Raw genomic sequence first — 14,499 nt, 5'->3', positions numbered from 1 at the left:
CCGTCATATTTGGCACCACTCTTTAAATTAAGAGTAAACCTTGGCAAATTCTAACTACATAGAATAAAATAATAATAAAAGCCCTGTAAAAGTCTTTGTAATTCAACTGTGTTGCATGTCTTTACATACCATTGTTAAATTGTTTCTACACCAAGTTTTATTTTATTCATTAGAATGTCTCTGAGTTACAGTAGACTTTTACTTAACAATGTAAATAGTAAATAGACGTATTGAAATTAGGAATTCTTAATATTGAACTGTGGTCCCTTCTTGACAATCGTATGAAAAAATCAAACACTAAGCTCTTATTTAAAATGTTTCCTCTCTTTTTTGTTTTTGCTGAAGCTTTGAATAATCTTATAAATAGATCAAGCTACATGACATTTTCCTTATTCATGTTTTATCATATGTTGTATGTATTGTCTTTAAGAGCTTTAAAATGATGGTTTCTTTGTAGTTCCTAAAAGAGAAGAGCAAATTAAAGTAGTTGAAGAAGACAAAGCTCTTCTTTTTGCCTCCTGCAAACATAGCTTGACATGCTGACGTTGGTAGGTAGAAATGTGAGATTTAAGTGTTTTTGCACTCTCTTTCAAGTCTTCAGTGCTGTTACATGTTAAAATTGGGGTCTAACTGAGAAGCTAAAGTTAAAGTTAGCATTATTACACTTTAATGGGCTTTGGAAGCTCTTAGGACAACACTAATTATTCCACTAATATTTCTGCATCCATAGTATTCATTTAGGCAACAGAGGGCAACAGTTATTTAGGCTGTTAGAAAATCAGTGGGCTCACCTACTCCCCTCTATGAGATAGGCAATTATTTGGTGATTTTCTCTTAATGTTGGGCACCTGCGTGCATTAAAATTTCCAGATGAGGCCTTAGAAATGTGTAAGTGGTTGCCTGTGTCTTAACTTTCATTTAAAAATATAATTGCAGCAACTATAATTACAGTAGTCACTTCTGACTTTCATTTCTTTAAAACAACTCTACACATACCTTTCTTGATTTTGCTCACTAAGAGAAATTCACAAGTCAGTGAATCAAATCTTCCAGGGTAACCTCTTTCACATAATGATGACTATGTCAAGACCCCAGTATAAATTTTTGATTATAAAGAAATTGACAGAATAGGTAAAATGACACTGATTCTTTAGTAAATTTTATTTATTTAGAGTTTCCATGATGAGTCAGTTTTAATTTTTAGGCATTAATTTAACTAAGTTTGTTAGATGTCTCTTTAAGAAATGAAGGAAGAGATTTATAACTTTTATTTACTTTTTCCCTTTCATAGACTATCTCTATGAATTTTCCCCAAATTTTAAGAAAACAATGCAGGCTATCTTCATAATAGTTTATTTATGTAAAAAATACCACATCACTGTTTTGCTTTATTCATGCTTAATTTGACTAGTGACATTTTAGGCAAATAATTTCCTTTCAAACCGGTTTTTCTCAGCAACACAGTATGCGTCAAGGACTAATTTATAACACTGTTAGAAGTTTAAAATGTCAGATCATTCTTTCCTTCCCGTCAAAAAGCCAGAAAGCCAAAATTCTACCTGAAAATGAGATCTAAATTAAAATATAAATGAATTTTGGCTTACGTTTCCAATCACTTTCCTTCTTATAGGGAGGATATTTTATATAGTAAAGTAGAGTGTGTTCTATCTAGTGTGAATAACCTTTATATACTTGAGATAATGGATATAAAGTCTACGTGGAAGATTGATTTATGTTTGTGGTAATTACAGATATAATAGATTCTATCCCTATCCTTTTATTTCGGTTTTCATTTATCCTGTTTCATTTTTCCCCCCTATATTTCTTTTTCTCTCCTTTTAAAGCATTCTTTTGGATGGATATATTTTTTTTTTTACCCTGTGTGTCTCTAGCATATTTGAGAAGTTATATACAAATAAGGATTACCTTAGAAATTTTAACATACACAGTCCTACAAATATCAATGTCCTCTCCATCCTGAACATTCTTTAGAGACTTAGAACATTTAACACCAGTCACTTCCATTCCAATTTATATATTATTGTGGTTGGATATTTTACTCTATCTTTTTTTAACCACATAAAACAATGTAATTGTTGTGTTGTAGAGTGCACGCTAATACTTTCTTTGCTTTTCCATTTCTTCCTAAATCTTGGATCTTCCATCTGGAATCACATTCCTTTCACTTAAAATAATCAATTTGGAATTTTTCGTGGGTATCTTTTCAGTGATTGTCTGAAAAAGTGTTCATTTCACTCTTGGCTTTGGAAGACATTTTCATTAGGACTAGAATTCTAAAGGCACAGTTATTATCTCTCTGCACTTTGAAGATATAATTCCCCTACCATCTGCCATGCAATGTTGCTGTTAAGAAGTCAATTGTCAGTCTACTGTTTCCAAGACTGCTTTTGGGCTGGGGTGGGATGTGGACGTTTCGCAGTTTCTATGTGATGTGTGGGTTCTAGGTTTGGTTACTTGTTATTTACCATGTTTGTAGTTTATTGGGCTTCAATCTTTGGATAGCTATCTTTTTTTTTCTTAAAGATTGGCCTAACAATCTTAAAGATTGAGCTAACATCTGCTGGGAACCTTTGTTCTTCTTCTTCTCCTCAAAGCCCCCCAGTACATAATTGTATGTTCTAGTTGTGGGTCCTCCTAGTTCTGTTATGTGGGTTACCACCTCAGCATGGCTTGATGAGTGGTGCTAGGTCTGTGCTCAGCAACTGAACTGGTGAAACCCTGGGCTGCCGAAGCAGAGCGCCAAACTTAACCACTTGGCCATGGGGCCAGCCCCTGTGGATAGTTATCTTTAATCAGTTCTGAAAAAATTCTGTTCCATTCTTTCTCCTATTTTTCTTGAAACTCTGATGGTTTGCTAAACCTTCTCACTCTTAATTGTATATCTCAAACATGTTTTTTGATTTTTCATCTTTGTTGCTCTGTGAAGTATTCTGGATGATTCTTTTTGCCTTATCATTCAGTTCACTAATTCTCTCATCAGCTGTGCCTAATCTGCTAACAACTTCATCTCTGAGTTTTTAATTTCATTTATATTTTTCACACCTAGAAGATACATTTATTTGTGTTCAACTAGTCTCTTTCTTCATATTTTTTAATATCTCTATTATTTACTGAAACGTATTTGTTTTATACTCTATGTCTGTTAATTCAAATTCTAAGGCCTTTGTGGGTATGATTTTGCTTTTTTAACTCAATAGACTCTTTTTTGGGGGAGGAGGGTGAGGAAGATGGGCCCTGAGCTAACATCTGTTGCCAATCTTCCTCTTTTTGCTTGAGGAAGATTGTCACTGAGCAAATATCTGTGCCAGTCTTCCTCTATTTTGTATGTAGGATGCTGCCACAGCATGGCTTGTCAAGTGGTGTGTAGGTCCTCGCCCAGGATCCAAACCAGCAAACCCTAGGATGCTGAAGTAGAACGTGCAAACTTAACTGCTACACCACCAGGCTGGCCCCTCAACAGACTCTTTTTTGTTATATTTTGTTTTGTTTTCATTTTGAGAATTATTTTACTCTAACTTTTCATCATTCTTGGAACTTCATTCGTTAGAATTATTTGAGGCATAGTTTGAAGGTGGCTTTTTTGGAAAAATACTTGCTCTGTCAGAAGGCTATGCCATTATCAATTAAAGATCACTTTTCTCAAATTCTCAGGTTGTAGCTTTTCTATTCATTCAGGTAGAATCCAGGACCATTGCATTTACAGATTCAAAATTATTGGAGTTTCTCCCTGAGTTAGGCAAATTGGTGGTCTGTAAATAAAGGCTGCAAACACCAATGAGAGTTTGTGTTTGGTTATGGATTCTCAAGGAAGTTTTTTCCCTACTGCACTCAACACCAAGTATTAAGCCAGGCAGTTGTCTATGCAGTGTTGGGGTGGTGGTGGCCCTCATGGCTGGAAAGGAGAGATGAATTTCTCCTTTACCCTACAGTGAGAATTTAGGTTTCTGAGGAGGGAAGTCTTATTAGACCACTTCCATGAGTGGGCCTTGGCTCTTGCCTCCTACTCTCTGAGCCACTCGAGATCTTATAAATTAAATTTTAGGTTCACCTAGATGATCAAAAAGCCGTCTAAGTGAACCACCATCAGCACTAAGATTTTTGTATTCTTGCCTTCACTTAGTTTTCAAATTGCATATTTAATGTTTGCTTTTGATCTCCCTGATATATTTATGAAGAATTCTTAAGATTGTTTATCTGGAATTTGCTGTTATTTTCACTGAGATGTTAGTCCTGGTGCTTAGTCTGACATATTGAATATGATGGTTATAGTACAGGTTTTAGAATGAGACCTACATTGTGCTATCAACTATCTTTGTGATTGTGAGCAAGTCACTAATCTCTCTTGTGCCTCCATTTCTTCACCTATAAAATAATATCAAGAAAATTTAGGCAATGGAAAGGATGTCATGAGATGATATTTATAAAGTATTTACATAGCACTTGGAAAATTGTAAGAGTTCAATAAACGTTAGCTTGCAGCAGCAGCAATAACATTATATAAATAATGTAAATGGGCTTTGAGGTTCAAAGAGCACTGGACTGGGAGTTGCAGAGAATGAACCAGACTCAGTCTCTGACTCTAGTAGCTTCGGTGGCATGATAGGGACAGAATTCTAGCTGCCGTTAAGGGGTGACTGTGAGGTAAGAAATTGGAGACTGATTGTAGAAAAATTTTCTGAGGAACTAAACTGTGACAAATAGGCATAGAAGTTGTGGGAATAGTGTTAGAAGTGGGTATACAGTAAAAGAAAAGTCTCATTTTGTTTTAATGAGAGAGACAGATGTCTTATAGTCTGTAGAGGTAAAGCTTAAAAGAACAGACATAAATAGAGCCGATGAAGTGTTAAATGCAGAAGATATGGGAGGAATTCAGATCAAAGCATAAGTACCTTCAATGAGAGAGAAGAGTCAGTTGCTCCTCTGAGATATGAAGAAAGACAGTAAGAGTAAGTGCAGATACAGGTACTTTTTAAGTTATAGGATGAGTAGTTGAGAGACTTCACACTTGATAGCATCAATTTTTATGTAAATTAAAGCTTCCTCATCTCTGGAGGAGACTCTGGAAAAAAATATGTGATTTGAAGAAAAGGGTGAATTTTAGAGTGAGGTAGAAAACTCACACATATAACATAGATTTTCCAAATAAATCAAAGGCACAGTTGAACTCAGAGACCATGGACTCATAGCAACAATAGTCTGCCTGATTATTTAATTTCTTTCATCACTCTTCAGTCACCCAGGAGTAGGTTGATGGTTAAATTGATACCATGCTGTGGTAGACTTCCCACATGTAAATTAGAGGAAGATGGACACGGATGTTACCTCAGGGCCAGTCTTCCTCAGCAAAAAGAGGCGGGTTGGCAGCAGATGTTAGCTCAGGGCTAATCTTCCTCAAGAAAGAAAAAATTGTTAAAAGTAGGAAGGAATAATTGTCTTTCTCCATCTGACTTATTTCTCTTAGCATAATACTCTCAAGGTCCATCCATGTTGTCACAAATGGCACGATTTTGTCTTCATTATGGCTGAGTACTATTGCATTGTATATATATATACCACATCTTTATCTTTTCTTCTGTTGGTGGGCACTGAGGTTGCTTCCAAGTCTTGGCTATTGTGAATATTGCTGAAATGAACATAGGGGTGCATGTATCTTTTCAAGTTAGTGTCTTCATGTTCTTTGGATAAATACCCTGAAGAGGAATAGCTGTTTCATACAGTATTTCTATTTTGAATTTTTGAGAAATTGCCATACTGTTTTCCATAGTGGCTTCACCCATTTGCCTTCTCACTAGCAGTGTATGAGAGTTCCCTTTTCTCCACATCCTCTCCAACACTTGTTATTTCTTGTCCTTTTAATAATAGCCATTCTGACAGGTGTGAGGTGATATCACCATTGTAGTTTTTATTTGCATTTCCCTAATAATTAGTGATAAACTAGACTTTTGGTGGTGAACATGATGTAGTCTATACAGAAGTCAAAATATAATTATGTATGCCTGAAATTTATATAATGTTATAAACCAATGTGACCTAAACAAATAAAAAAAGTAGGAAGCAAAGAGATACAACTCTTTGCTGAAACTCCTGGTTGCTTTCCACATCTTGAACCAGATGTAAAATTGTGCTCTTAATGTTTTCATCAGTATTTTTGGTGTGACTTGGCATGTAGTTAGATATATCATATCTTGTAATTGATTTCATAAAAAGAACATTCAGTTGTTAATTGTGAATGAATATACTCAGCTTTCGTCAGAGTCACACTTTATAAATAAGCTTTGGTCTTAAATCATGTTTGATGAAAATTGAATAGACCCAAAATTGAACTTGAAAATCCTTTAAATTGCTCATCAGTACAGTACCAATTGGAATTTGTATCATTCACTGTTTAGCTTACTAGTATTCAACTATGTATACTTAGGAGAGAGGGGGGAGATTTGAAAGGATGCTAATGATTCTGTCAACTATCCTCAATGAGTGTTTTCTGAAATGAGATCTTTGAGATTCCAAAGAGGATCAAGCCCACTAAAAGAAATAGAAATTTAAAGTGGAGTCGTTACTGACAACATATATGTGACAGTAGAGTTTTATATTTCTGAAAAAAAGGACCAGTAGACATGATGCTCCAAAGGTGCTATGAAAAATCATAGAAGAAAATAGATTTTTCTGAGTTATAATTACTAATTCCATACCCAAACTTTTGCATTAAATGATTATTTGTTTCAGAAAAGGGATGTTTAAAAAGCATCTAAAACTGTTAAAATATGGCTACTTTGTGATTATCATAATTTAACAAATTAGGAATAGTGTAAAGTGAAATTACTTGTTTATTGAAATTGGAAGTTAATCAGTAAGAACTGTGCAAAGAAACTTAATGTACCAAGCAATCACAAGGGTTTTATTGTAACTGCCTTTTCTTTCCTAAATGTGATTGTATTTTGTTAAAGAGTTTATTTTAAAATATAAGGGTTTGGAATCTCATGACACAAAATTGAGCAAAGGAAGTCAGACAGAAAACAGAACACGTATCATGATCCCATCAGTGTGAACTTTAAAAATAGGCATAACCTATCAGTGGTGTCAGAATTAGGCTAGTGGTTTCCCTGGGGAGCTGAGTATGAGTGGAAGAGCGTGAAGGACATTCTGGGATGCTGGTAATGTTTTATTTTATTTTTTTGAGGAAGCTTAGCCCTGAGCTAACATCTGCCACCAATCCTCCTCTTCTTACTGAGGAAGATCAGCCTGAGCTAACATTTGTACCCATCTTCCTCTATTTTATATGTGGGACTCTTGCCACAGCATGGCTTGATAGGTGTTGTGTACCTCCACACCTGGGATCTGAACCCGTAACCCCAGGCTGCTGAAGCCAAGTGTGTGAGCTTAACTGCTACACCACCAGTGTTTTATTTCTTGATGCACATGCTGGTCACAAGTGTGTCTATTTTGCAAGATTTTATGGAGCTATGTACTTATGATTTGTACATTTTTTTGTGCATGTCTGTTATACCTCAATAAAGTTTGCATTAACGGTAAAAAGTTTATTTCAGGGAAAATGCTCATGTTAATCATAAGTTAAAGGATATTTTCAACCAAATCTTTGACTGATTTGGTGTTAATTCCAAATGTGCTCATAGTATGTAAATGAAATGTCTTTGATTCCTTGATTCAAACTCTGATTTTAATTTTAGTTGGGAACATGCTTTTTATTTCTTATGCTACACTTTGCTGCGTGACTCCTTGGTTCAAAGCTTAAAAGGACACACTTTGATAACTATTTTTTTCTTTGTTCTTTTTTTCTTTTTAGTGATAATGTGTCTTCATGTTGAAATCGAATTACTTTTCCTCTAACATGAAAATTAAGCTCTGCCATTATGTAAACCATACAGACCATCTGAAGAGATGAGCTGTTAGCTGGAGCTTGTCTTATTCTAAAGCTGAGAATTTTAACTTAGAAAGTTTAAGAAACATTTTATCCTGAAGTGAAATATCTAGTTTTTTACTTTAAGTTACCTTGTCTAACAGGTGCATAGACTTATTCTGAAATGTTTTAAATGGTTAAGCACTACATAGAATTTGAAGCTGGAGAGTCAAGCTCATGCTGAAACTTACTACACATTTGCTATTATTTACTACTTTGTCATTATTTATATCCCTACCTTACCACTTACTATTTAGCCTTTGGCTATTTAAATTTAACTAAAACTGAAATTTCAGTTTCTTAGTCACATTAGCTTCAGTTCAAATGTTCAATAGTCATATGTGGCTAGTGGCTACTGTATTGGACAAAGCACATTTAAGCATTTTTATCATTGCAGAAAGTTCTACTGGATAGCAATAAATTACGTAATTAGATTAATACATTCCTCAGAGTTTGACTTTTATTAAATAAGATTTTTTCTAGAATTCTTAGCATTGTAATGGCAAATCTTAAACGCTTGATACATGATAATAATAATATCTTTGGTAAAAGTAAGAATAGCAAGATAATGAAAATAATAATAATATAAAACTTACATATCTAGTATTATGAATCAGGTGTATCTATAGCCTTGTATAAATTCACTAAAATTCTTCTATCCACCAATCCTCTTCCAGATATGTCACTGTGAAATAATTCTTAAATTGGCATTCTGAAAAATATCCCTGAAGAAGAAGCCATGAAGCCAGGCTAATCTATCATGTTCACAGCTTTATTAAAAAAAAAAACAAAAAATGTATTCTGAACAACTGTTTACCTTTTTAAATTGTAAATGTTAAGAAATCTTAACATGTAGATCCTAAGAACCTTCAACCGGGAACAAATGTGGTTAATCTAGAAATAGAATTATGAAAATTGAAGCTGGATTAGTATTCTAACCCTTTCTAATTATTATATGGCATTAGCTAATTAGAATATTTTTGTGCATCTTTAGATTTATTGGTTAAAAGCTTTGAACTTTATCTTATTGCCATCTGAGATATTTTAGTTCATTATTTTATTTTTTTCCCTTTAGGAAATAGATTAGATCAAAAACACAACCACATATTATGCTTATTATACAAGAGAATGGTTAGGTAAAGAACCACCGCCTCCTTAAACCAATTTGGATCACATCCCAGAGCGGAACCCATCAGACATGCCCATCAAAACACTTGATTCATTGACTGGACTTCACTATTAGCAGTAGTGTCTATGTCCTTTGTATTCACAGTTCAGTAGTCATTATCATTCTAATAACAACCATTCAACCTGTGGACACAAAGTCTATAAATCTACATAATGATATCCCGAAAAATAGACTTTTAGGAGGGTTTTATTGTGTTATTATTACACAAGAAACATCAGTCTTACAAACGGAAATAAAAGGTTATTTTCTTCCTGCTTATTTATACTCTGTGTTTTTTTCTCTCCTAGGCTACTGATAAAGATACCGGCAATTATAGTGCCATGGCATACAGACTCATAATACCACCAATTAAAGAGGGAAAAGAAGGATTTGTGGTGGAAACATATACAGGGCTTATCAAAACTGCTATGCTCTTCCATAATATGAGGAGGTCCTACTTCAAGTTTCAAGTCATTGCAACTGACGACTATGGGAAGGGACTAAGTGGCAAAGCAGATGTACTTGTGAGTAGCTAAGACTTCAGATAAGGGGGTAGACCTATGCACTATCACCCAGTGTCAGTGTTTTCAGCTCAGAGAACTTTTCAATTTATTTGAAATAGGTTTTCTAAAACATATATGTGATTAATTTTTATCTAGGTTGTTAATAGCTATGATTTAGGATATTAAAAATATAGCTTTATGGGTTTTTTTTTGATGTTTGAAAAACACATGATAATATGTTTTTATACATGATTATGATAGAGCGCCATAAGCACTGGATTTCTATTTGGTTTGCAGATCTCATTTTTAATAGAGAATTGACTGGAGCCTCTTAAGATTTTAAAAGGCTTCACAGAGTTGTGCTGGAGAAATTAAAATGGAAGAAATTTTTGTTTAAGTTACTTTAAGGACTTTTGTAATTAACAAAACAAAAGAAAGTGTTGTGGAGCAAATTAATGTTCCAATAGACGTGACTCCCTTGTTTGACCAAAATCCCTATTGATGACATTGGTGATCCCTGACTAAGTTATATTTGACTTCACCCAATAATATCACTTTTCTGTCCTGACCTTTTCATAGGCTGTACACAAGCTCAGTGGTAGATTGTTCCTAGGGATAATTTGATATTAATGTCTATTCAAAATATTCAACACCAATGCATCTATCCCATGGAAGCTCCAACAACTTGGAAGTGAGGATTATTTGGACTTTTCGCTGATGCATCTAATGAAAAATCTAAGTATAATTATTATTGGAAATATTTGTCACATAAAGACAGAATCAAGTATAATTTTTCTTTTGCTGTTTACGTCTTATTAAGTCTTCATTTTTCACAGTTCTCTTCACTTAGTTCTCTGGACAAGTTTAACCTTTATATATACGCAAACATCAATGATCAAATATTTTTCTTCTTAAATAACGGTGAAGACAAATCTCCATGATTGCGGTGGGCATGAAGACATGAACATCCTCATTTATAAGAGTAAAGCTGCAATGGAATTTAAAAAGGCCAATCTAAGCCAAGAAGCTTTTGACATAGAAAATATTAAGGTTGACATAGAATTTTGATCAAGTTAAAATCTGTAAACCTTATATAAAATAATGTCATTTTTCTTCCTGTTAGTTAAGATATGCACATTGTGGTACTTTAAGGTTAAACAATAAGGTCACTACATTAATTATAATTTAAGTGTTATAGTAACACAAAGAAAATATAAGTATTCATATTATATATGTACTATGTACTTAGGCAATGTGAAGGTTATGGATTTCTTATTTGGACTCTATAAACCATTGTATGGAAATTAAAAAGTATACTTTTAAAATTATCCAAAATATATTTAGAAAGATTCAATTCAAAGTAATCATAGTGTGATATATTTATAAATCATAACATATACACAAGGAAATTTTCCTAACAAAATGATATTTATGATAAGATCTGAAATCCTTTCAGTCAAGAGAATGGAGATATGAAGAGAAATAAGACTGTGCAGAAGGAAAAACATGTGCCAGGACCAAGAAGAAAAAGAAATGATACAGGTCTGGATAACTGATCTGTATTTAATCAGCTTGAAAGAGTGGGAGAGGAAAAGTGAATGAGAGCCAGGACTGGAGATGGAACTAGGCAGTTCATATAAAAGCCATGGGCCATATTAAAAATATTGGAACTTCTTCCTAAAAATAATGGGAGATCATTGAAAAGTTTTTAGTATGAGTGAGTGAAGATAAGATTTTTAATTTAGATGAAACCTAAGACTACTACTTATGCTGCTGCCTTCTCAAGCAGTGGCTTTTGTTTGTATTCTTTTCTGTTGTCCTTCTCCACAGTCGTTCGTTTAGGTTACTTGCCTGCCCTGAAGACATTGGAATTTCAGGCAGCTGTGGGCAACTATATGTAGAAAACAAGGAACCTATATCTACATGTCATCACGAAATTATTTCCTAATATAAATTATATTCAGTTGTATGATGCTAGTATAGCTAATCCAGAGTATTCGATTCATGGTCCTGGTGCATATGCATTTTCACAATTTTAATACTGTGTGATGTATGTGCAGAACAATATATGACTTGACTTTACATTTTTTATATCAGTTTTGGGTAATAGGAAAGAGCACATGTTCTGGAGTTGGACAGCCTGCACTTAAATTGGAACCAAGTTATTTGGTGTCTCTTTGTTTTATTAGTTTTCTTATTTAAAAATTGGAATGATAGTCATAACTACCTGATATGGCAGTTGTTAGAATTAAATGAGTTAAAGCCTAGAGAGTATTGAGAAAAAAGGTAAATGGTATGTTGTAAGCAGATAATAAATGCTATTATTTTTCTTCCATTTTTCTAAATAAGAACATGGAAGGAACTCTGTAAATGTTAACTTAATAGGACGGACTCTTCAGCAGCTGTTAAATTAGCTCATCTTAGCCCCACATGTAAGTTTACATGTGTATTTCTCTTTATCTACACAAACATAAAGTTGGCTAAAGCAGACATGAAGGCTATATGTGATGATCCCATGGAATGAAGTATTCTAACTAGTAATATCCCAGATTCTTTGTCATAATGAATAAATGATCCCTGGAGACTTAGAAAATCTAAAAGCCAGTTTTTCCTGAGTGTTCTTAACCCAATTAGAAAACAAACAAAAATACCTTCTTTCATACCTTAGTAAATAACCAGGAAAACAAACACAAAACCAACAACAGTCAAAGTCACTTAAGTTTTGTAACTTCTAAGTAAATAACAAATAGTTTTCCATTCCCAACGTGCCCCAACATCTAGTGGAGATTGTGTCACTAAAAATATCATTTATTCCTAAATTTAAAGATAGGAAACCACTGTGTCTATACATACCAGGGAAGAAATAAAATGTTATTTTTTGATTATAGAAATGCTAATTAGTAAAAGCCAAATGAATTCTGTTTCTCTTCTTTCAGGTCTCTGTGGTCAATCAGCTGGATATGCAAGTCATTGTTTCTAACGTGCCCCCTACTCTAGTGGAAAAAAAGATCGAAGAACTTACAGAGTAATGGATTTTTGTTTACTTATATATTTATTTTCATATGGCTATAATTTTTATTGGATTAGGTCATTTTAATCATTGCAATATTCATATTAAATATATATATTAATACACTGTCTTAAAAATAATTTAGCTTAGCCTTTTCCTAGCTTCGTTTGAAATAAGCAGATTCTGAGAGTACCTTCAAACAGGGATGAAGATTAGATATGAGATCTTATCATGCGGAGTGCTTTTTTTGTTGCATCAACATAACCTCAAAATGCAGCATATAAGAAATAAACCATAATTTTCATTATTTGAGCATATATCTTGATTTTGTGGCCCCAAATCATTTAAAAAGTTCATTATCTCAGCAATCTAGCTTGTTCAGGGAATGCTGTTTCTCAAAGTGATGTGTCTCGATGTCTAAAGCTTATTATTTTTAAAAACAGAGATAACTAATTTTAAACAATATGTATTTTAGTTTTTCTAGAATATGTTCCATGCCACTTTGCCTTTTGAGCAGTGTGCACTGAACATGGCTGAATGTGTTACTGTTGACTCAGACAAAGTGGTGATTACTTTTTAAGCTGTAGTTCTCTAATATTCTGAAAGCTATCAGGGATTATCAAAATGTCTTTACTATTTCACTCTTAACTACTCTAACCCAGCTTGCCGTCATTTCATAATTTTTATATTGGTATGTATTTGTTATTCTGCGCTTTCTATTGAGTTCAGGTTGACAGACGTCAATTATTGCTGTCAATTTGCCTCTAGCAAAATATCTTCTACTTCTAAGTTTCCAGAAGAAGCTTCAGATAATCAGATAGCTAACCTTTTAGTAATTATGTGTCAAATAAAATACAATAGACACTGATTAAGGCATGAGTGATTCTCCTGTAATAAAAGCATATTACTTTGTCACAATTATTTCTTGATATTTCACAAATTTAACCTTTGGGTGTCACATAAAATGCCCTATGGGAAGTGATTATCAACATTTATGCAGAGAATATCAATCATAGAGTGTCTTGTTTACTTCTGTAAAGACAGTTTATATACACTTAACCTTAATCAAAATAATAGCTGATTATACCTGAAAAACGTTAGAATTATGCCTGTCTCTTAGCTGCTTTAATGTTGTCTGTTGAGGCAGGCTTTTTCTGATTACAGTACCCAAAACAGGTGATGCTCTCTTCAACCTCTAAGCCTTTATTCTGCTCTATTTTTCTTCAAAGCATTTTCTAATATTTTTACTACATGTCATGTCAATTTCCAACTAGAATATAAACTCCATGAGTCTAGGAAATCTGTTTTTTACTGCTATAATTCCAGTTATATAGTAGGCACTCTATGCATTTTATTGAATGAAAATTTTATACACACAAAATCATGATGCCTTTTTTTCATAATGAGACAAAATGTATGAAAACTGAAAAAAACATGGCAACTTAAAAGTAATTTCACAGTAATTTATATGATTTGTTCCTCTTAAGTGGATATGAAGATATGAATGAGAAAAATCAGGCAACTTTCAAGTCTTGAAAGAAATACAACACTGTGAAAGGAGCTTTGATTTCATATAACGTTGGTCTTGAAACACCAGCTTGGGCAAATAATTTAAAGTTTCCCGGACAGTTTCACCATTTGTTGAGGAGAGCTATTAAAACTTATGTCATAGGATTGTTGTGAGAACTAAATAGTACAAGCCATCTCAGACGATGGAAATGATGAACATTCAGTGAATAATAAGATATTCTATATAAATGAAGTTAGTGACCCAAAGTCAGAAGGGTACGGCAGAGAGATGCCAGAGTTTTTGCTCATTCTATTCAAAGAGCATGGTTTAGTAATGGACCTCAGATTATGGATTCAGACAGACAAGTCTGAA

The 14,499-nt window shown here is 33.6% G+C and overlaps 1 protein-coding gene across 3 annotated transcripts in view; it reads left to right on the top strand.

The window, feature by feature from the left end:
• The window catches only part of PCDH15 (protocadherin related 15), a 954,225-nt gene that overhangs the window by 890,997 nt on the left and 48,729 nt on the right, over positions 1 to 14,499 (top strand). For all 3 annotated transcript variants that reach the window (XM_070611305.1, XM_070611290.1, XM_070611296.1), the window contains 2 exons: positions 9,413 to 9,628; positions 12,544 to 12,632. In XM_070611305.1, the coding sequence (XP_070467406.1) occupies positions 9,413 to 9,628; positions 12,544 to 12,632 (305 nt within the window). The remainder of the gene's footprint in view (positions 1 to 9,412; positions 9,629 to 12,543; positions 12,633 to 14,499) is intronic.

This window comes from Equus przewalskii, chromosome 1 (genome assembly GCF_037783145.1).
Source record: "Equus przewalskii isolate Varuska chromosome 1, EquPr2, whole genome shotgun sequence".
Classification (NCBI taxonomy): Eukaryota; Metazoa; Chordata; class Mammalia; order Perissodactyla; family Equidae; genus Equus; species Equus przewalskii.
This window is presented reverse-complemented; position numbering and strand designations above follow the sequence as displayed.